We start from the raw sequence: 23,844 nt of genomic DNA, 5'->3' as shown, positions 1-23,844 counted from the left end.
TGATCATTTGGATTCTCCTTTTGGGAAATATCTATTTAAATTTTTGCTCATTTTCAGAAGGTGAAGGGATTAAGTAAAAAACCGTATATAACACATAGACACAGACCACAGAGTGGTGACAGCCAGAAGGAAAAGGGTGGTGGGGAGGGGAGGGGGGATGGGAGTGGCCAAGGGGGGGATGGGGATGGAAAGAGATTGCTTGGGGCGATGGGCGCACAGTGCAGTGTGCAGGTGGTGTGTTATTGGGTTGCACACTTGAAACCTGTACCCCAATAAATTCAATTAAGCAAATACATGTTCGCTCATTTAAAAATCGGTTGCTTGGAAATAGTTCTAGTTTATTTATATGGGCTCACTTTTCTGTAAATAAACACTTTTTAGGTATATGTGTTACAAATGCTTTTTTTTTTTCCTTTTTTTTGTATTTTTCTGAAGCTGGAAACGGGGAGAGACAGACAGATTCCTGCATGCGCCCGACCGGGATCCACCTGGGATCCACCCGGCACACCCACCAGGGGCGATGCTCTGCCCCTCCGGGGCGTCACTCTGCCGCGACCAGAGCCACTCTAGCGCCTGGGGTAGAGGCCAAGGAGCCATCCCCAGCGCCCGGGCCATCTTTGCTCCAATGGAGCCTTGGCTGCGGGAGGGGAAGAGAGAGACAGAGAGGAAGGAGGGGGGTGGGGGTGGAGAAGCAAATGGGCGCTTCTCCTGTGTGCCCTGGCTGGGAATCGAACCTGGGTCCCCCGCACGCCAGGCCGACGCTCTACCGCTGAGCCAACCGGCCAGGGCCTACAAATGCTTTTTACAATAGGCTTGCTTTTTCACTCAAAACGTTGTCTTCTGATGAACAGAAAATTTTTAATTGGAATATACTAAAATGTCTCTGCTTTCCCCTCAGGGGTTTCCTATGTAATAAATCTTTCCCTAGCTGGAGTCATGAAGATGTTCTCCTTTGTTTTTGTTTGTTTGTTTGTTTGTCTTTGTGTGTTTTTTTTTTGTTCTTCAGAACACTTTATGTCTTTATCTTTTACAAAGTCATTTAGAACTTAATCCACCTAGAATTGATTCCTGTGTATTGTGCAAAGTTGGATGTTCAATGTAATTTTTCTATTGAGATTCCTAATTCTTCAGCATCCGTTATTGAAGACTGGCCTTTCCCCGCCGTTCCGCAGGGCTGACTCTGTCGCAGACTTATGTCTGTGAGTGCACTGGTCTACTTATGGGCAACGACTCTGTTCACTGGGCCAACTAACCACGCGCCGTGGCGCACTGCTTCAGCGATGGGAGCTTTACAGCAAATTGTGAGATCCGGGAGGTCAAGTTCTCTCCTCCCGTCCTTGTTTTCCTTCCTCCAAAGTGTCTCCTTCATTTCCGCCTAAACGCTACAGTCAGGTTGTCAAATAATACAAAAAATAAATAAATAAAAGTCTGTTGGGACTTGAAGATCATATTAAATGTATTAGTCATTCTAGGGAGTCTAACAATATTGTGACTTTGAATCCAAGAATATAATATATTTCTCCATTTGTTGAACTTTCTGGACTATTCCTCAACATTTTTTAATAATTGTATTTATAGCAATCTGACTCAGACTTTGACCATCTCATTTCTAGATATTTGGTATTTAAAAACGCCAGAGTAAATGGGTATTCTAAAAGTATTTTATTTTCTTTCTGCTGGTGGTATATGAATACAGGGTGGGGCAAAAGTAGCTTTACAGTTGCAAGTGTGCAAAACGAAGTTTATTCTTGTATTATCATTTATTAATTACTGTGTTCCTTTCCATACGAACAACTGTAAGCCTACTTTTACCTCATTTGTACACACCATTGATTTATGTATACCAATTCATACACAGTTACCTTGTTACACTGCTATTAATTCTAACAGTCTGTCTCTAAATTATAGTGGCTATTTTATGCACACAGTCATACCTGTAAATTACAGCACCTTTGGTACTGTTTTTCTTATTCTTACATCTTTTATTTCTTTTCCTTGCTTTACTACACTGGCTAGAACCTCCTTTACAAAGTTGAATAGGACTGATAGAACAGGTGGCTTTGCTTCTTATATTTTTTCTTCTGATCTCGAAGAGAAATGTTTCACAGTCAAGGATGATGTTTGCTGCTTCTTTAAAGTGGTTACCTTTTTATTAGAGTACAGCAGTTCCCTCCACCCCTACTTTTCTAAGAGTTTTAAATCATAAGCAGATATCAAACTTTATCAAATAGTTGTTCAGGATCAATTAATATGATCACATAGTTTTTCATCTTTAATTCACTAATAGAAAGAGAATGTACTTCCTATTGTGCATTCATGTTAGAATCGGCAAAAAAAAATTTCAATGTTGGAAGAGAAAAAGCTTTACAGAGCTCCTGTCATTATACAAAGGCATGTCCAGCTTCAGCTGGGGCAGGGACACCTCTCCTAGGACAATAGAGGTTCCATCCGCTAAGTCAGGGAGATAGAATCATCTCAGAAACATCAAGGTTACTTTGAAGTATATTGGCCATAACTCAACCAGCTTCATTCATGGGTATGGGTTAGTTTCTGAATATGTTCCAGAATCATTGGTTCTTACTTCTGTCTCAATTTTGATCCCGCTTCTCTTTCTGAGAGTAGGGAGGGCTTCCCTAAGTTCATTCCTGTGTGCACCCAGAAGGTGAACGCTGGCTGGGTGTATATGTGTCGGGGAACTCAAACGTCCAGACCGTGGAAATCGGACCCTCTGGGACTGACACCCCTGCATTGATATTCTTAAGATCTTCCCAGGGGTTCCAGTGCACAGCCAAGTCCAGAACCACTCATCTGCTGCTCTTTGAAGCTGAAAATCAAGTGTGGTTGTGAAACGAAGTCTGTAGAGAACAACATGTCTGACCACGACAAAGTCAGGTGAACAGTAGGACTCTGTATTACCCAAATGAGACCCTACCAAATAAATAAAACAGCTGCCAAGTGGAGGAAGAGAAGAGGACAAGAAAAGAACAGCCCAAAGTGACGGCAAATCTACTCACTCAATTATGTCTGAAGAGTCGGTTCCAGCCATGCACACACAATTGATAAAAATAGTGACTGTAATAAATAAAGTGAACCACCTGAGAGGTTGTGTTAAGGAAAAGCTGAGAGTCACCATGTTTTCCTGATGGCATCTATGATCACCTTTTAGACTTGACTGATTAAATTCATAACTCTTAGCTGGGATCATCAGCTCTATGGTCTTGTCAGTTAATAACCAGTAACATTTACTGAGTGTTGGCTCTGGGCTGAGTACTTCATTCACATTACTTCTAATACAAGTACCCTACAGGTGGATAGTATCACTGCATTGGAGCTAAGAAAACAGGCTGACAAAGCTAAAGTAATGTTTACCTGGTCATGCAGCTCATCAACCCTGATGCTGAGATGTGAACTCAGATCGCTTGATAACAGAACCCTGAGCAAGAAGGGAGGACACAGAGACCCTCTTCCAGAGTCGCCTTCTGTCCTGGGACTTCATTTCACTATACAACGTGGCCTGAAGTCTCATCCACGAATGTCTTTTTTTTTCCCCTCAGAGACAAAGAGAATTAATTCTCCAAGGCAGTTAGAAATAAGGAAAGGGCTATCAGCTTCCTGGGAATTAATTTAGTGGGATTGTTTCCCTAACTTAGTTGAGGTCAGTCACCCACAGGAAGTGGACTTCTGGCCCACAATGGTGGAGGCAGGCACGGGAAGTGAAATGCTGGTTCGAGGTGAAAATTCCAGCCAGGGTTAGGCTGTCTGTGGTGAGAGCTCTGAGCAGCCAGAGAGGGGGATCTTAGAGGAAAGGCTGGACAAGGAGATCATCAAGAGGTGGGGGACACTGAAGAAGAAAGGACGTGGAAGGGGGCATGGAAGAGGAAGGGATGTGGAAGGGGGCACAGAAGAGGAAGGGACGTGGAAGGGGGCATGGAAGAGGAAGGGATGTGGAAGGGGGCACGGAAGAGGAAGGGAAGTGGAAGGGGCACGGAAAAGGAAGGGAGGTGGAAGGGGGCACGGAAGAGGAAGGGATGTGGAAAGGGGAACAAAAAAGGAAGGGAGGTGGAAGGGGCACGAAAGAGGAAGGGAGATGGAAGGGGCATGGAAGAAGAAGGGAGGTGGAAGGGAAACAGAAGAGGAAGGGACATGGAAGGGGCATGGAAGAGGAAGGGACGTGGAAGGGGCATGGAAGAGGAAGGGATGTGGAAGGGGCAAGGAAGAGGAAGGGACATGGAAGGGACATGGAAGAGGAAGGGAGGTGGAAGGGGCATGGAAGAGGAAGGGATGTGGAAGGGGCAAGGAAGAGGAAGGGACATGGAAGGGACATGGAAGAGGAAGGGAGGTGGAAGGGGCATGGAAGAGGAAGGGAGGTGGAAGGGGCATAGAAGAGGAAGGGACATGGAAGGGGCACGGAAAAGGAAGGGAGGTGGAAGGGGCATGGAAGAGGAGGGGACGTGGAAGGGGCACGGAAGAGGAAGGGACGTGGAAGGGACATGGAAGAGGAAGGGACGTGGAAGGGACATGGAAGAGGAAGGGACGTGGAAGGGGGCACGGAAGAGGAAGGGATGTGGAAGGGGGCACGGAAGAGGAAGGGATGTGGAAGGGGCAAGGAAGAGGAAGGGACGTGGAAGGGACATGGAAGAGGAAGGGACGTGGAAGGGGGCACGGAAGAGGAAGGGACGTGGAAGGGGCATGGAAGAGGAAGGGATGTGGAAGGGGGCACAGAAGAAGAAGGGAGGTGGAAGGGGGCACGGAAGAGGAAGGGATGTGGAAGGGGAACAGAAGAGGAAGAGAGGTGGAAGGGGCATGGAAGAGGAAGGGAGGTGGAAGGGGGCACGGAAGAGGAAGAGAGGTGGAAGGGGCACGGAAGAGGAAGGAATGTGGATGGGGGCACGGAAGAGGAAGGGATGTGGAAGGGGGCACGGAAGAGGAAGGGAGGTGGAAGGGGCACGGAAGAGGAAGGGACGTGGAAGGGGCATGGAAGAGAAAGGGAGGTGGAAGGGGGCATGGAAGAGGAAGGGATGTGGAAAGGGGCACGGAAGAGGAAGGGATGTGGAAGGGGCATGGAAGAGGAAGGGACGTGGAAGGGGAACAGAAGAGGAAGGGAGGTGGAAGGGGGCACGGAAGAGGAAGGAATGTGAAAGGGGGCACGGAAGAGGAAGGGATGTGGAAGGGGCATGGAAGAGAAAGGGAGGTGGAAGGGGCACGGAAGAGGAAGGGATGTGGAAGGGGGCACGGAAGAGGAAGGGATGTGGAAGGGGCACGGAAGAGGAAGGGACGTGGAAGGGGAACAGAAGAGGAAGGGAGATGGAAGGGGCATGGAAGAGGAAGGAATGTGAAAGGGGGCACGGAAGAGGAAGGGATGTGGAAGGGGCATGGAAGAGAAAGGGAGGTGGAAGGGGCACGGAAGAGGAAGGAATGTGGATGGGGGTACGGAAGAAGAAGGGACGTGGAAGGTGGTGAATCGATGGGAAAAAATGTTGGTGGGGAAAACCCAACAATAAATTTCTCCCATGGACATTTTTTTCTCAGAACTAGCTGGGTTCTTAACAACTACTTTCTGAAGAAAAATAAAGCCTGAAGATTAATTTGACCTAAGAAGAGAGTGAACCACTCATCTTTTGTCATTTCAGCTTGAGCAGAAGTATTTAAATCTATTTTAGTATTTTGTAAATGCCTTTAATATGCCCTGTTTTGTAGTTACTTAGGAACATGTCCATTTTAAAAAGGAAAATTCTACTAATTAAGCCACATTTTCCTGTTGACTTGCAATTAAAGTAAGAAATGTATTCACATGGGGTGGCAGACATTAACTCAAGGATTAACTTAAAATTGTATCTTCAATTCGACAAACCTTTAAAAGTAATATATTATGTATTATGTTACTTATGAAAACATTCATTGCTAATTTGGTTAGAATTATACTTTTGATGAAATAGTAATAATAAATAGGACACTGAGAATCCCCTACCTTGAAGAATATCTTTTGGGACAAGAGCTACTGGTTCATGAGATTTAAATACATAAATGCAGATTTTAGTAAATCTGTAATAAGGAGTTTTACAGGTAAAACCTGTAAACAGGTTTTCTATCCTGCTGTGACTCCACTACACAATTATTTATTCATGAAATCTCAAGATGAAAAGACCACCAACTGGTCACTTTGTTTTTTAAAGGGACTTTATTTCTAATTAGTTGTTTCTTACTTATCTAGATATAATTCAACCAGGATGCATGGAAAGGAGTTTGTATGTTTGCTGTTTTTCTTTATTTTTAAATTTATATAATTGTAGATATGTTTAAAAACCCAAGTAGAGGTAACATACTGAGAAAATAAATTACCCTAATTCATTTTCATTAACTGCCTACTTCCTTGTGGCTGAGACTGCTCTAAGCAGGATGCAGGCTGGACATTTTAGCTAGGGGAGGGGGTGACCTTGAACAAGTTGCTTAATGCTTCCGAGTGTCAGTTTGACTATCGGTAAACTGGGAATATTCATCCCTTCTTCAAGGGTTTCTGTACCAATGAGGGCATTGACGCTTAGGAAGCATTTAGCACACGGGAGCCTCCTATTATCATGAACATCTTCTGTAGAATCAAGAGATCCAAGATTCAATTAAGAAAATATACTTTCCGCTGGTTAGCCATAAAGCACGGAAAGGGAAATTATAATGCAACTTCCTGGGGCAGCAGTTTCCTGTAGAGGCGACTGCGCCAGGGCCACCGGCTCACTGGGAGCTGTCCAGCAATTCAGCAACAACCTGGGGGCCTGGGGAGAGGGCTCCTTTCACTGGAGCTTCCTAAGAAGAGGCTGGCTAACATCTATCTGTCAGGCAGCTGAGGCAAGGCTGGCTGCTCTCGCAAATCAATCTCCTGCAAGTCGGAGATGAACTCATCATTAGGTACTTTTAATTTGGACAGTCACCAAGAAAAATCCTTGGAAACCAAGCCAAAGTCTCTTCTTTGAATGTTCTCCGCCCCCCCCCCCCGCCCTCAGAAAAAAACCCTTCAAAATGAAGCCAGCTTCTACCTAAAGTAATTAAGCAATTAATAGAATACAGACAATTTGACCAATGTCTCTCTAATCATTACATTTCCCAATAGCGTGAACCTTGGCCTACTGACATTTTTAACCTGCTGGTGGTTTGAGGGTAACTTATGATGTTGGCAGTGCCCCCCAGGACCAGAGGGGTCCCACTGAGACAGTCTACACTCAGTCTGCCCATTATGGTCTGTTCCCTTGGCTTTCTGGGAGGTGCTATCCTTTTGCATAATAAGCAGCCACTCCTCTGCATGGCTAGGGCACAGATATACCATGCCTGGCTCCTCAGACCAAAGAAGGCTTGGGGAAGAGACCATACATGTGAGAACGTGCCTGGTATATCAGCAAAGCTTCCCTCAATAAAGAAAACATTTTTTATAAGATGTGCATCCATAGGTATGTTCATTCTAGTCATGGGTTTCATGAAGACCTCCTCTGCCTGGGGACTGCTTTCAGGCGTTGGATACATTAAAGGCACAAACACCTTTTATTGAATTGAATGAATGAATAAGTAATTCAATTGGAGGAAGGCTCTACTGTTAGCTTCTGAGGAAGGTAATGGACACAATGGGCAAGTCCTGATTCTAACATGTGGAAGAATTAACAGTGCAAAGGATACGAGTGGACAGACACTTTGATGGCTGTTCTTCTGATCGGGTTGAAAGGACTGAATAGCCACAGGGCCCGAGAGGCACTAAACCGGGAAATAGTCCTCCCTTTGTTCAGCACAATAAATGTCTAAAACAAAACAAACAGAAGAGAACCTCCAATGAGAAACACGCATCCTCACGCAACCATGTTTTTGAAAATCAGTGGCATTGTCTCAGGCTCATGAGCACAAAATCTCTGGGACCATGGGTCCATGAGAGCCAAATGGAGAAGCAGAGATTTAGGGAGGATCAGGGACTAATAGCCATATCCCCATCCTCCCAGCAAGACACTCAGCCCCATGGCTAACTGTGCATCACAAAGAGCCCACTGCAAGTGCCCAATGGACAGGCAGCTGACCTCGGGGCAGCTAAGAAGCAACATGTCCATGACTGGAGGATGGAGTTTTTATGGCATTTAGTTTATAATTAGTGGATCATCCTTGGCCCTGTGATGTTCCTTCTGTTCTCCAACTCCTAGATTTTTCCTTTTAAACCCTTCACTGAGCATCTGGGAGAGTGAGCGCTCTCGGCAGAGTAGAGGAGGGAGGAAGACATTCCAGTGCTTCTATTTTCTCTACAAACCATATTGGAGATGGCTGATTCCTCCCCTCACAACTCCCAAACATGCACACACCTTTTTTTTTTTTTGGCTGTGGAGAACACCTAAGGCACAATACAAGCAGGGTCATTGTCATGAAACAGCTCTTGTTCAAACTAGTGGTCCTTAAAACTTTTGGATTTCAGGACACTTATAAAACTCAAAAATTATTGAGGACTCTAAAGAGCTTTTGCTAATGTTTATAACTTTTTGCTTATGCCATATGTATGTGTGTGTGCATGCATGTGTGTGTATGTTTATATATATATGTGTGTGTGTATATATACAATTATATATGTCTGTGTATATATTATATTAGAAATTTAAAATGTAAAATAATTTAAAACACAGGAATATGGAAGCATACATTCCAGTAGCTGTTAGACTAATTATGTCGTCCCCCATTAATACCCCTATGTTTACTATTGTACATTCACAAAAGAGTGTGAGTGAAAAAGCCATATGACATCTAAGTAGTATCGTGAATTATTTTTGATCTCCTGAACCCATTACAAGAGTTCTGAGAACCCCAGGTGTTCTGAGAATGTCCTTTGAGAACCACTGGTATAAATCATCCTCATTTCTGTCCCTTACCTACTCTCTCCTCCTTCCAAGATCTCTGTTCCCCACAAGCGAAGGAAACCTACATCTCTGGAGATCCTAGGCCAGAACTCAGCCCAGGGAGCGGCCAACTTCCTCTGACAGCTCCACAATAGCTCTCGCTGCTTCTGAGGGTTGGGGTCTAAGCAGCCTCTACCACCAATGCCATGAAAATTCCAGGAGAATGCTGAAGAGGTGAGTTAGTACATTTTTCATCGACTGAGTCTAGCCAATCGCCGCATCACCCAAGATGCGGGAGGACACCCTGGGCTGGGTGGGGACAGAGGCTTCCTCTCCCAGAGCTGGAAACAGGCACCCCAGTCCGTAGCCCTTACCCGGTGTGTGCTGTAGAAGGGGTCCAGGTCCTCCAGCGGCTCCCCGACCAGCTCTGCCGGGAGCTCACCGTAGAACTTGGGCAGCTGGTTGCAGGCTTTCAAGTCTAGCTGTGGGCGGGGCTTCTCCTCTTGGTCCTTCTGCTTCTGCTTACCTCTGGCTTTCTTTGCTGCCAGCTGGGCAGCGATTCTCTTTTCAATCTCCACCAGGGACTCTGGAGTGAACCGGCGGAAGTTGGTAGTTTCCAGGAACCCAAAGGGGAGTTCCATCTTCTCATTCTTCTTTAGAAAGAATTTATACTCTTATGAGAGTAGGCATAACCATAGAGAGATAACAGCCTACCCGCTGGCCCTCTTCCTCCCACCCCTCCCATCTTTTCTGCTAGAACAGCCGCCCCCACCTCTCCTGCTCCCTACCTCATACTAACCTTCCCCCCCCCAGGACCCTAATGCTCTCAGGAGAGGTGTTCACTCCATCCTGCCCCAGGGACTTCCAGGGCACCCCTGTGCTCTCCATGAGCCTCTAAGTCATGGCTCCTTCATCATTTTGTGACACACCAACCACCACACTGGTTTTATTCATTTCTCCTTGAATTTGTTCCCATTCTCTTTTATCTGAAGGCCTTTCCATGTTCCCTTTCCTTTGCCTGGAATTAGCCCCCCACCTTGCTTAGCCTGACTAATCCCCCATCACTCTCTAACTCTTGGATTTGAGGCGATGCCTCCATTTTTGGTACAACATGAATTAGGATTCTCCTTTCATGCTCCCATAAGTCATTGCCTGCTTCTCTAAACCTCTGATGTGTAATGTTGTGGTTTGATTTTCTCTTTCTCTCACTAAATTGTAAACTCAGGGAGAGCCAGGAATATATCTGTCCTGTGGAGCATTGACTCTCCGGGCCCTAGCACAGTGCCTGGAATTTAGTAGATGTTTAATACATAGTTGCTAAATGAATCGTGGTAACTATAAAGTTCAGAAACCGAAGAACCAAAGGACATTTTGTTTGGGAAAATGCGGCCAAAGTCACAAATGTAATCATAGGAATATAAGGAAGCAAAGAGATTATGTAGTCTAGTGACTTCTTTTAGGCTAGCATACCCTAAAGTCCAAGGCAGAGGCAGCCCTTGGACCCAACACCCCACCCAGTGTCGGCAAACTCATTCGTCAGCAGAGCCAAATATCAACAGTACAACGATTGAAATTTCTTTTGAGAGCCAAATTTTTAAAACTTAAACTATATAGGTAGGTACATTCCTTATCAAGGTAGCACCCGCATGTGGGAGTTTGTGGAAGAGCCACCCTCCAGGGGCCAAAGAGCCGCACGTGGCTCGCGAGCCGCAGTTTGCCAACCAGAGCAATACCCCAAGCAAGCAAGCAGGACCAGTTCCCCAGGGTCCTGGGAGGTGCTCTCACCTCTCTGACACCACCCACCTTTCTTAATGCCCTCCATGACTTTCTTCTGGGAACTTTTGCTACCCCGTCCCTATTTCTCTGCCTTCTGCCAATATGCACTTGGTCTGTCTCTTAGGAAACTTCTCAAAGTTAATCGACGTTACAGGAATCAACACCTGTCCCCTACCCCCTTCTGCCCTAGAAGTTCTAAGTGCTGTGTGTCCATGACCTGATTCACATGGTGTTTTTGTGAAATGGCCACTCAAACACTGTTGACTTGATTGAATCCAATCATAGTCTTTAATTCTTCCCTTCTGAGAAACAAGAACTTAGCTAGCTTTCCCTTCTTTGTCTAGGGGAGAAGAGCTACCTATATGTTAGAAGCTTATTGGAGACCCAAGACTCAATCACAGAAGAACGATGCAAGGAGGCCCTCATGATGCCAGACTACCTACAATGTTGAGAGTTGAGCACAGGATGAAGTCAGGTCTCCAGGAGCTAAATCTGGAGCTTGAGGTCAAAGCTGGCTCAGCCCTGAGGCTGACTTGGTGCCACCACATGCCTACAATAATTCTGTTGGGCCAAAGACCTGGTTGTGGTCAGGGTCAACCAGTGAGATTATATTCTGGACTTGGGGGGGTCCCTCGATCAAAGCAGTCTCTCTTTTTCCACCTCTTACCCAGTGATTTTCCACCCTGAGACAAACATTTGAGTGCAAGTAGTTCATTGGAGAGCTAGTCCAAGAAACTCAGAGAAGAGTGAAAATGTAAGATAGAAAGAAGAAAGCCAGTACTCCTTTTATGATCCTATTACGCCCGTGGGCAACCACAGGGTAGGGTTTCACTGAAGAATAAGGATATTGACGTTTAGTCTGCCATCCTTGCTGTCATTGGTTGAGGGTCATTCCAGAGACGTTAACTCTATAGGATTTACAGCCATAAGCAGAGAAAGCCCTTGGCAGAGAGAGATGCAGAAAATGTCTGCAGGTGACCTCTGGGTCCCTGGGAGATACGGGCAAGGTGCGGGTAGTGACTGCTACATTCCTGGGCTGTGTGCAGCTGCTGGCGGCCCTTATTGGGAGTCCTTATTTTCCAGCCGATTTAATGCAGTGGAGGAGACATGCTCCTTGTGAGCCTATGTGTAGAATTAGTCTGGGCTTGGGATTCACTCCATGGAGTGGTGGCTGGGGAGGAGTCAATGCAAGAAACTCCTGTTCCGTTTCATCCCCAAGCTCAGCCTTGGCTTTGAAGTAGTTCACCAGGGTATTTGCAGTGTGTTCCCACCAGCCCAGTAGCTGTTTCTGATAAGCCGGCCTCCCTATTCCGTAGACATTCACTACGACCCAACAGGGCTATGGGGCTCCCTTTGCCCTCTTAATGTCAGGCAAGAGAGGGCCTTTCTCTATTGCTCCTCTGAAGAGCCATCATCCAGAGCCTGCAGGACTCTCCGGAGGAAGACTAAGCAACCCTAATACTAAACACAGTGAGAAGCAGAGATTAGCTGCAGGGCCAATGTTTTCTTCTCCATAGCGGGGTCCCTCCCTGGTTCCAGCTCCCAGGAGCGAGACCCAGGCCAGCAGATGTTTCTCTCGCAGCAGCTCCCATCACTCACATTGCGCCACCAGTCCCAGGGGTTTCCGCTCAGAGCCTTCAGAGAGGATTGGTCTAACCCTGCATTTCCCCCTGTGCCTCCTGCAGAATTTCAGTGCACCCCAAACAGGTGGTCTGCGGGATAAACAATGCTGGCCAAACTTCCCCCTTGAAATGCATTTGTCATTCCATGCTTGAAAAGCACGGAAGACACCAACATGTTTTAGCGTTCTTTTCAGTCTGTAGTGGAGTGCTTTTACGAAGCGGGGCCTTTTGTGCGCAGGCGGGCAGGTACAGGGGAGGCCAGCGCACTGTGGACACGGTTGCCCTTGCCAACTGGGAGGCTGCCGTCTGCCCGAGGCTCTCCTGCTCACAGCACATCTGTGAATTTTGGTTCTGAGTAAACGAAATTCTTTCCTTTTTCTAATTGGTTGCTCTTTTTTTCTACTATAAAGTTCTCCTTTTAAAAAAAAAATCATATGAATAAGATTTTGATTATTCCTTCCGGTAATGGATTCTGGAGCCCATTTTTTTTGCTGTTTATTTTCATCTAAATGCACCAATGTCTCCTGAGAGCCTACTCATGACTTAACAGGTCATAATGATGTTGTAATCGTTCTCTGGCCCCGTAAGTTGGCAAAATCCTGCCCTACCACATGGTCTCTAAAGCAGCCGAGAAGGCTCTCCGGTGCTCTGGTCCACTGTGGTCCGCGTGAAGCCTGGAAGACGCTCCAGGGATGATGGTAGGTTTTCTGTGGACTACAGCAGGGGTCCCCAAACTTTTTACACAGGGGGCCAGTTCACTGTCCCTCAGACCATTGGAGGGCCGGGCTATAAAAAAAAACTATGAACAAATCCCTATGCACACTGCACATATCTTATTTTAAAGTAAAAAAACAAAACGGGAACAAATATAACATTTAAAATAAAGAACAAGTAAATTTAAATCAACAAACTAACCAGTATTTCAATGGGAACTATGCTCCTCTCACTGACCACCAATGAAAGAGGTGCCCCTTCCGGAAGTGCGGTGAGGGCCGGATAAATGGCCTCAGGGGGCCACATGTGGCCCACGGGCCATAGTTTGGGGAACACTACAGTGTTCCCAGGAAGCCTGCTACTTCCGGAGCTAGTCTGGAAGTGAACCGGATGGCTCGGTATCACTGATGGGTAGAGCAGTATCTCTGGGGCGTACATAGAAACTAGAGCCGAAGCTCTTTCACCAAGCATGTGCTCTCTCAGTTCTCTGCAGGAACCACTGGCTCTGAGGAAAATGTAGTTTCCCCGTCTCCTCCAGTACTGTGATCTTCAGATGTCAGCCACCATCACAGAGGGAGTGAGTTCAGATGCAGACTCCTGGACCCCATTCCATAGGTCTGAGGTGAGGTCCAGGAAATTGCATTTTTTTTTTTTGTATTTTTCTGAAGCTGGAAATGGGGAGAGACAGTCAGACAGACTCCTGCATGCGCCCGACTGGGATCCACCCGGCACGCCCACCAGGGGCGACACTCTGCCCACCAGGGGGCGATGCTCTGCCCCTTTGGGGGGACGCTCTGTGGCGACCAGAGCCACTCTAGTGCCTGGGGCAGAGGCCAAGGAGCCATCCCCAGCGCCCGGGCCATCTTTGCTCCAATGGAGCCTTGGCTGCGGGAGGGGAAGAGAGAGAAAGAGAGGAAGAAAGGGGGGTGGAGAAGCAAATGGGCGCTTCTCCTATGTGCCCTGGCCGGGAATCGAACCCGGGTCCTCCGCACGCCAGGCCGACGCTCTACCGCTGAGCCAATCGGCCAGGGCCGAAACTGCATTTTGACAAGCTCATAGCTGAAGCTGCTGAAGGCGTTCTGCTTCTGAGATGCACCAGAAACCTCTGCGACTGTGGACGTGAGTAGGAGCACAGGTGAGGGTTATAGGATCAGGGTAGGATCTGGTGACCTACTTCCATGGCTCTAGAGCTTTGGTGAAAGTCTTTTTAGGTTCTGGAGACACGTCAGAAGTTAGTGTCGGGCGTATCAGGAAAGAAAAGACCCAGCCCCATGTGGTGGGGAGTTCTTGTTGAGTGATTGTCCCAAGAAACTCTGACTCTTCAGAGGCTTTGGTTGGCAAGTCCTTGGGATCTCCTCTCTTCCGTTGTCCATATTAGGACAACTGCTGGCCCGCAACTTCAGGGACCTTACACTCCTGGGATGTGAACCTAGATTGGAATTTGGTTGTTTCTGAGGATCAAGCTTCTATTTTACCTGGGTCTGGAATTCCAGGCTGGAAGAGAACCCACTGGGTCTCTTAATGTGTCCTAGAGGCATTTTAACATGGGTTTCTGAACCCTGGTGAGAAAGTAGTTTCTAAGGAAGGACAAAATCCACTTAGGGTGATTGAACAGATAACAGATCTTTTACATTTGTCATTTCATTGGTAATGGCAATAGCTCTGGTTGGTTTTTAGTCATGACCCATGGTCCAGGAGGGCCAGCAGACTCAGGGCTGCTAGATGGAAATAGATGTGAATAAAAGTAGAAATGAGGGTCTTATTAAGGGCAAGGCAGGTGTGATATTATAATTTATAATAAATATTTGATCTTCAGTCCCCTGTTTCTAGCACAGAGCTCCTAAAAACTTTGGAATTTTCTAAGTAGTGAGAGCCATAAACATGTATTTTGTTGTGAATGATGTGGTGTTTGGGACTCCCCTTGGTTGCCAGTGGAGTCAACCATGTGATGAGAGGGTTGAAACTTCCAGTTCACACCCTGACCTCCAGGGAGGGGAGAGAGGCTGGAGATTGAGTTCAATCACTAATGACCAATAATTTATGCCTATATGATAAAGCCGCCATAAAAACCCCAAAGGACAGAGCTCAAAGAGCGTCTGGGTTGGTGAACACGTGGAGATTTGGGGATAGTTTTGTCTTTGGAGAGGAAACGGCAGCTCTGCGTCCTTTCTCCATACCTTGCGCTATGCATTTCTGTGACATCATTTTCTAACACTGGTAACGCAGTAAGTACAATGTTTCCCTGAATTCTGTGAGCCCCTCTGGAAAATTAATTGAACACAAGGAGAGGGTCATGGAAACCTTTAATTTATAATCAGTAAGTACCAACCCGGAATTGTGATTGGCATCCTGAATTGGAGGGGGTTGTGGGAACCTTTAATCCATAGCTGGCCAGTCAGAAGCCAGTGAGTAACAACCTGGGCTAGTGACTGGTGTCTGAATGTGTGTGTGTGCATGCGTACGAGGTAGTGAGGGGCACAGCCTTGTGGGACTGAGCCCTTAGCCTGTGGGATCAGATGCTATCTCCAGGTAGATAGTGTCAGGATTGAGTTGCGTTGTAGGACACACAGGTGGTGTATGGAGAATTGCTCCTTGGTGGTATAGGGAACCCCCCACCCACACGCGTGCGCACACACACACACACACACTCACATTGGAATGGGGTATTAGAACATATTAGTAGGACTGAGGATCCATTCTCCTGATTCTGTTGTTCTTACTAGGAAAAAATGTTTCTCTAATCATCCAGTAAATCTGAGTTGATCACAAAGATAGCTGAGCCTCATGAGAACTACTTAATTCATCAATCTACAGCAACAACAGTGGGTGTAACTATCTCTTTTAATCCCCACAGAATCCTGTAGAGTGGGTAGAAGGTATTTTCTTACATGCAGAAAAACTAAAAGCCATTAGGATCCGTGCTTACTGCAGTTCATAAAGATATTATTTGGACTAAACAAGCTTGTCTCTGAGTCTTTTGATTCCATACTCCATGCTGGGATGGGTCTGGCTGGCTGGAGCACTTATGGAAACTATTACTGACTAGGGCATCATTGGAGGACTCTGGGACTTGAGAGAGGCAGTGACTGAACTGAATACATTCAGATTTGGTGAGGTTTCAAGGGGCCTCAGAGAAACAGCCGATTTGTCTTAAATAGCTCATTGAGACTTAGAATCCAAGAGATGACTTCCCCCACTAATGTAGCATTTGGTTCTGTGTGGCAGATATGATGTGGGCAAACAGGTAATTATTGTGTTTCTAGAGTCTGGTTAGTAGATGCAAGTGTCAGCCCCCAACCCCATGTAGAATGACATCTCCTCATGCTTCTCATGGTTGCTCTCATCTCCTTATGTACAACCAAACTATCATTTTTCTGCAGGTGATTCTAAATCTGGGCCTTTCTTCTGAGCTCCAGATCCACGAATCCAATGCCTTTACACATGTCCTCTTGAATTCTCCACAGACACCTCAAAATCATTGTCTCCCATGATCACTCCATCTTTTCCCAACCCAGCTTCTCCTCATCTTATGTTCCCTATTTCAATAAATTACATAACCATTTTTTCTAAAATGAAAAATTTAGGGGTCCTCTTTTAAGCCTCTTCCTATGTCAGCTTCCCTCCCTTATGCCAGATATTGTTTTAGACTCTGTGGGTAAAGCAGTAAATAGGCCATAGACTCATAACCTTTGAGAGCTTAAATGTAGCTCTGCATCTCAGCCAACCTTCCTAGCCAGCTTCCCAGGCAGATGCTTCCCAGAGAAGAAAAGGAGTGAAGTTGTACTGACAACATCAGTAGTCTGGAGTGACATGTGCATTCTAAATTCTTCTAGTCAACCATCTACTCCTTATCCCTCACCTGGATGTCTGGTAGATCTAGAAAGCCTATATATTTCTTTATCCCCAAATGTGCTCTTTCTTTAGTCATTTTCATTTTCTTATTTTTTATTTATTCATTTTAGAGAGGAGAGAGAGAAAGAGAGAAAGGGGGGAGGAGCAGGAAGAATTAACTCCCATATGTGCCTTGCCCAGACAAGTGCAGGGTTTTGAACCGGCGACCTCAGTGTTCCAGGTTGACACTTTATCCACTGTGCCACCACAGGTCAGGCCTACTCATCTTCATTTTAATAAATCAAAACTTTATTCTTCCAGTAGTTCAGTCCCCAAATCTTGAAACTTTGAAATGAGCCCATTACTTCTCCCTCTCAAATCTTATATTTGGCCCCTCAGAAAATTCTAATAACTCTGCTTCTGAAGTCTAGCTGTCTACTCATCACAGCCACTGCTACCACCATAGTCCAATTCACCATCACCTCTTGCTTGGGCTGTTACTAGTACATGTCCTGAACACGTCTCACGGCTAGTGTTCATGCAAATCCTTGCAGTCTATACTTCCTAAAACAGTCAGAATGTTCCTTTAAAAACATGCCTTGAAGTATGTTCCCATAAACTGCATCTCTGAGCTCCTCTTATACCATTCTCTGTCTTGCTCACTGGCACCCAGTCTCATTGAGAACACCTTGCTATTTCTTGAACACACCAAGCGCACTCTTAAACTTTTAAAATTTGCTATTATCTCTGCCTGATATTCTCTTCCCATTTATAACCACATGGCTCCCTCAAATATCAGCTTGTTAGGGAAGTCCTTCCCTGATCATCCTTTCCCAAACAACCGCTCTTGGCCACTCTCAATCCCTTTAACTCATATTTTTTCTCATAACTCTTTTAACCAATGAATACTAGCATTTTTATTTGTTTACTATCTATCTCCTTCAACTAGAATCTTTGCTCCCTGAAATTATGGATTTTGTCTATTTCATTAACTGTTGAACAGTGTTTGGCACATAGTGGGTGACCCACAAGTATTTGTGGAATAAATAATAAACTCCAGGAATCCCAAATGTGTATGAATCAGATATTTATGGAACATTGCTAGAGCTTTTCATGTGCCACAAGAATAGGGTTTGGAGAAAACAGGACAGAGAGAGCACAAATACTTGAACTATGAGATAAGGTGGATAAAAACTGACTGTATCCTGTTTCTAAAGAAAAAAAAGCATCTCCTGTTCAACAGCAAATTAAGGCTTAGGGTTCCCCAAATCTACCTTGGTTGGGATAAATGTTCTTCAAGGTGAAAGGAGAGTATGGTTAGGCCCTCTAGTTCATGGAATGAGCAAACAAGCTAGTTTTAGCACTGGGGTTACTGCTGGGCGCTCCATGCTAATGGAGTTAGATGACCCTGTTTTGGAAGATGTGACCAGACTAGTCAAGACTTAGAAAAATCACTGAGATGTCAGTAACTTAGATAGTTGGTGATAATAACATAGGTATGACTGAGCTGTCCATTGTCCTGAATTTTTATTTTTAGGCTTCTGATCGGAGCAACAGGAACACTGGACACTGTCCAAGGAAGAGATAGAAGTTGAAGTAGCTATGACACTGGGAAAGTGTAATGAGCTGTTTGTGGTGATGAAAGTGAGACCACACTATCTATAATCCTGCCCAGTAGTCAGAGATTGAGCCTTAGCTATCTGTAGCACCAGAAAAATATTAATGAGCCATCTTTGAAGTTGAATAGTCCTGACTTGCTCTGGTTGCTAAAGGAATGAAGCGAGGGAATCCTTGGTGAACATAATGTATACTTCTGAATGATCTAGAGATAATAGCGAGCTAATCTGTTATCACGGACTGAGTACAACCAAGGTATTTACAGAGCGGAGGAAAGAGCTCTGTCTGTGGTTCTGAAAGATCAAGGCAGTGTCTGAGATGGCCTTGACCTGTCCGTGGTGCTGAATAAGAGCTACCGGCACGGATGGCCGCTGAGTGGGAGTGGTTTTCTGCGAGGCTTGGTGAGGAGCTGATCTGTTTGTAGTGCTGAATGGCCGTGCCAGGCTAAAGTGGTAAGAATAACCTACTTTCTGTAGGGGCTAAAGTGGAAGAAAGATGTAATTCAAGGAAGAAAGGAAACCAGGAGTTTGGGAAAGCAACTCCCTAAAAGGCATTTAATCAAAACATCTCTGTCCACCAGAATGGAGACCCAAATAAAGTCAAAGAGGAGAAAGACATTTCTTTCTCAAGGGTCTTTGCCTCCCTACCATCTTTCCAAACCCATTGAAAATGAGGTCATAAGAAGAAAAAATATTTTTGTCACTAAGGAAGAAGGCAAGTTTCTCACCATATGATCTGGAAATGTTGTGGACCCAGAAACTCAGGATGGTTGATTAGGTCAGATCTAGAGACTTTATAATTATTCAAAAAAACCCAAAGAGGAAATATGGTTTTATCAAAATAGTACTGGGATCGGTGACAGGAAGCTTGAATTCTGACACTCACTAGTTTTTTTTAATTCTCTGACCCTCATTTCTATGATTTGTAAACTGGAGATGATAACATCAGCCCTGCTAATCTGACACTGTTGCTGGGAGGATCAAATAATGTACGTGAAAGCATTTTGTAAGCTAAGTGCTGTACAAATGCACAATATAGACTTTAATATTTCCCATTACGCATGCGATTTAATAGCCAGTAGCCACTTAGCCTATTTCAACTCCACATCACTAACTCTCAGCATATAAACTAAGTAAACATGTGAGATCATTTACAATTAAACACGATATTAAAAACTCATAATGTTTCCACTTTCTTTCTCCATCCCTCATTCTTAGTGTATGAATAGTTTTGAATATGGATCAACTTCTCAAGGTAAAGGTGTTTATTTAATGAAGTAATACAAATTATAATAGATTTAAGAATTTGAGTGGTATTCCTGCTGTGGATAAGAAATACTTAAAACATACAAAATTTACTTCCTTTCTCCTAGTTCTAATACCCTTCCTCAACAGAATTACTGTTCTATTCAACGGGACCCTATCAAAATATATTATTAACAGACCTCCAGAATTCTTGGGAGAGGGTTTCTAGCAAGAACTGTGAGTTGCAATTTTTAAAACTGTGGCTTATCACACTCAGGTGTATTGAAGTAAGCCAAAAATTTTGTAAGGATAAAGTGCAAGTTTGATTCAACAAGAATATTGAAATCATCATATCAACAATTCTTTGCCATTTGTAAAGTCCTGGTGGACAGTAGAATTTAGGCAATTTCATAATCAATTAAGGTGGGTTTTTTTAGGGATGCTGGGGTCCCTAGCATCAGATTTAACTAGGTGACATAGCACAAAAAACATGCCTGAAAATGCATCCTTTGATACATGGCATTATTCCTCAACACACTCTAATATGTCTCTCCCATCCCCTTTCACCAAAGACTTTATGAAGTTGTAAATGACTTCCAGTGTGTCAAACTAAGACAAACTTTGAAATCTGACAGCAGGGTTTGAGATAGTTGACCACTATGTTTGGGTTTTTTTTGTATTTTTCCAAAGCTGGAAATGGGGAGACAGTCAGACAGACTCCCGCATGCGCCCGACCGGGATCCACCCAGTACGCCCACCAGGGGGCGATGCTCTGCCCATCTGGGGCATCGCTCTGTTGCAACCAGAGCCATTCTAGCTCCTGAGGCAGAGGCCACAGAGCCATCCTCAGCGCCCGGGCCAACTTTGCTCCAATGGAGCCTTGGCTGCAGGAGGGGAAGAGACAGAGAGGAAGAGAGAGGGAGGGGTGGAGAAGCAGATGAGCGCTTCTCCTGTGTGCCCTGGCCGGGAATCAAACCCAGGACTCCTGCACGCCAGGCCGACGCTCTACCACTGAGCTAACCAGCCAGGGCCGACCACTATGTTTTTATTGAAATCCTCTCTCTTTGTTCCATCTGAAACTTCACTGAAGGCATCTGACCATTAACTATTGGAGCTTCTTGGAGTTCTGTCCTAACCCTTTTCTATACCTCTCTCATGGAAACCTAATCTTCTCCCATGATTTTAACTTCCACTCAAACCTCTCTTCTGTGCCAGCCCTCCCTACCTCCTGATTCTTTTTAGATATCTCCTCCATCTAAATTAGCTTCCCCCCTGTTCTCTATTTTGTTAAATTGCATCATCAAGCACCCAGCTGCCCACATCATTAACCCATAGACTCTCTCTCCCTCTCTACATGTGTTCCAACCACCAAGCCACAGCCATCTCTTATCTGGCTGGCCTCTACGCTTCCTTGTCACCGGTCTCTCGCCATACACACATAGCAACCAAGATAATTGTTTTTAAAATGTAAATATGTTCATATCACTCCTCTGCTTATACCTTTCAAAGGCTTTCCAAGCTCTCCAGACAATGTCTAGATTCATTCAGATGGGACATGAGCCTGGCATGATCTGGTCCCCACCCATCACCTCCTCTTACATCACTCCTTTCCTGTTTTCCTCCCTGTAGTTGCTCTCATCTTCTTTTTTTTTTTTTAGATTTTATTTATTCATTTTTTTATTAGAGAGAGAGAGAGAGAGAGAGAGAGAGAGAACAGGGGGAGGAGCTGGAAGCTTCAACTCCCATATGTGCCTTGACCAGGCAAGCCCAGGGTTTCGAACCGGCGACCTCAGCATTCCAGGTCGACGCTTTATCCACTGCGCCACCACAGGTCAGGCTCTCATCTTCTTTTAGTTACTCAAATCCACCAAGTTCCTTTCTGCTTTGGTAGATTCACACATGTACTTTTCTTTCAATAATACTTTTCCATCCTTTCCCTTGACTGGCTGCTCTTTTTCCTTCAGTTTAGTTTAAATATCATTTCTTTGGAGCAACATTTTTTGGACCAGACTAGTTTTCTTTGCACAGCAGCCTGTACTTTTGTGGTGGCCATTTGTTTCAGCAATGATCTCTTTGGTTTCTGCTCCTATGCTGGAAATAAGCTCCCTGACGACAGGGACCACACCCATCTTTTCCCCTGTGGTTTCCATAGCACCCGGGACAATGTGACATGTGTAAGCGTTCAATAAATATTTGCTGAGAAAAGGAATAAATGAATAAATGTTGGTGGCTCTCTTAGAGACAGGCTGCTTTAGAGAAGCACCATGAATGTGACCTGTAATTTTGCAGTCCAGGGCTTATGCTGTCATTGTGCCTAATTTGACCTTACAGTAAAAAAGCTTGTCACTACTTCTCAAAGATGCTGAGCATGGCTGCATTTTTCGGGAGTAGAAAGAGAAGCCTGGAGCTGTACAGGGAGGAGACTGACAGGGGGGAGAAGATGACTGGAGGAGAATTCAGTGACATTTACTAAGAGAGAATCAATGAAAAGAACTATGATTTGGGAGAGTGGAGACCTGGGTTCAACCCTGGACCTTCTGCTGACTTGTTTCTGATGTTGAGTTTCTTTGTGTTTTTTGTTTATTTGTTTGTTTGTTTATTTTTTGTCTCTGAGAAGCAGTTAGCACACAGGAAGATGAGAAAGTACTCTGAGGTGACATCTGTAAATTCTGGTTCTTTGTGAATCTGGAATCAGGGCGATGGCTTTGACCCCTTCTGAGTCTGCTCCTGTGAGGCATCTGAGGTTTTGTCTAATTAAGGGCTAAGTAGGTTCCCAGAAAACAGGTTGACTTTGCAATAGCCAACATCAGGACTGGGTTTGATCATGCACCAGACAGAAGGATTTCTCTCTAACATGATTAGACAGTTGCCTTCTGGATGCAATAAGAGGATTGAGGACTAAGAGGATCACCCTTCATATTTTTTGTATTTTGGTTCTTGACTCTCTAGGGAATGAGAAGCAACAGATCTGTGTTCCCTGGGCTATAGTCAAATGTAAACACGGCCTGTGACTTTAAGGTTCGAGGAGTTGTCTCTTGCAACTGCCACGGCCTGAAAGTGTCCAGCTGAGCAGCGGAGCTGCTGGAGGTGGGGGGAGGGGGGGAGAGCCAGGAAGACTTAGCTCTTTTTCACTTCATCAAACCCTTAAAATGCTTTTATTCACAGTACTTGCTAAAGGCCTACTGTTCATGAACACTATTGGGCACTGTGGAAGATGGTGGAGTATAGAAGACAGAGTATCAAGCGAGATGTCAGAAGACTGGCGTCCCAGCCACATGTCTGTGATGAACCACGCTCAGTCTTTGGGTATCTTCTCTCTCTGGATTTTAGTTTTCTCATCTGCACAATGAGGGGGTTGGTCTAGGCTAGGCTGAGGTCCTTCCATCTTGACAAGAAGCCTTATTGCTTGATTTGGAGGACGTTGAGTCTTCTTAGGGAGAAAAGAAACCCTCACTATCAGGAAACAATGAGAACAATCAGAACTAAATTTTGTGACTCTGACCATGAAGTGTTACACAATAAAGACAAATGCCTAAAGGTATTGAAGAAGGCAGGAGACCAAAACAGATGGGAGAAGCTGGTGAAGGCTTCTTGGAGGAAGCTGTTTGTAGAGCATTTTTAAACACTGAATGCATCATGGTGTGAAGGCCACATATTCGGGCTTGGAGACGCACAGCCCGCTCTGGGCTCTGGGACCCTAAAGGCTATGCAGACGCACACCCACACTGAAGGCTCCCACCGGGCACCTTCTCTCTGGGTCTGACCTTGGTCCAACACCTCCTAAAAGCAGGGGCACTTAGACTGAGCCCCTTTCCACGAAGAAATTCTATGGTTGTTAATCTTCTTCTTAAACATTAATTACTTTAGAGCCAAATATGTTTCTTGTGAACAATAACCTCTCTTTTCCTTTTTTTTTTAAGTGTCTAAAGAAAAATATGCAAATTCTGACAGATAGAAAAGACTTTTGGACAAGGTTTTAAGGCGAAAGCATTGTGAATACTATGTAAATGCCAAGTAATATAATGCAGCCCATCAGTTTATTCCTGATGTGCAGGGTGCTCAGAAAATCCGGGGCCGCCGTGCAGCTCCTGACGTTGAAAGAATCTGTCTTTTGTCCGCAAATCACATGCTGATTTGGCCCTCAAATTCTGCTTCCAAATGGCAAACTCTGACAAAAATAGTATCCCCTTT

The 23,844-nt window shown here is 45.1% G+C and overlaps 1 protein-coding gene across 3 annotated transcripts in view; it reads right to left on the bottom strand.

Annotated features, from left to right (window-relative positions):
* The window catches only part of SCN10A (sodium voltage-gated channel alpha subunit 10), a 96,681-nt gene extending 87,191 nt beyond the window's left edge, over nucleotides 1–9,490 (bottom strand). For all 3 annotated transcript variants that reach the window (XM_066244354.1, XM_066244355.1, XM_066244356.1), the window contains exons 1-3: nucleotides 9,224–9,490; nucleotides 7,660–7,778; nucleotides 3,015–3,095 (exon numbers count right to left, since the gene is read on the bottom strand). In XM_066244354.1, the coding sequence (XP_066100451.1) occupies nucleotides 3,015–3,095; nucleotides 7,660–7,778; nucleotides 9,224–9,490 (467 nt within the window). The remainder of the gene's footprint in view (nucleotides 1–3,014; nucleotides 3,096–7,659; nucleotides 7,779–9,223) is intronic.
* Between the last annotated feature and the right edge of the window lie 14,354 nt (nucleotides 9,491–23,844).

This window comes from Saccopteryx bilineata, chromosome 10 (genome assembly GCF_036850765.1).
Source record: "Saccopteryx bilineata isolate mSacBil1 chromosome 10, mSacBil1_pri_phased_curated, whole genome shotgun sequence".
NCBI lineage: Eukaryota > Metazoa > Chordata > Mammalia > Chiroptera > Emballonuridae > Saccopteryx > Saccopteryx bilineata.
This window is presented reverse-complemented; position numbering and strand designations above follow the sequence as displayed.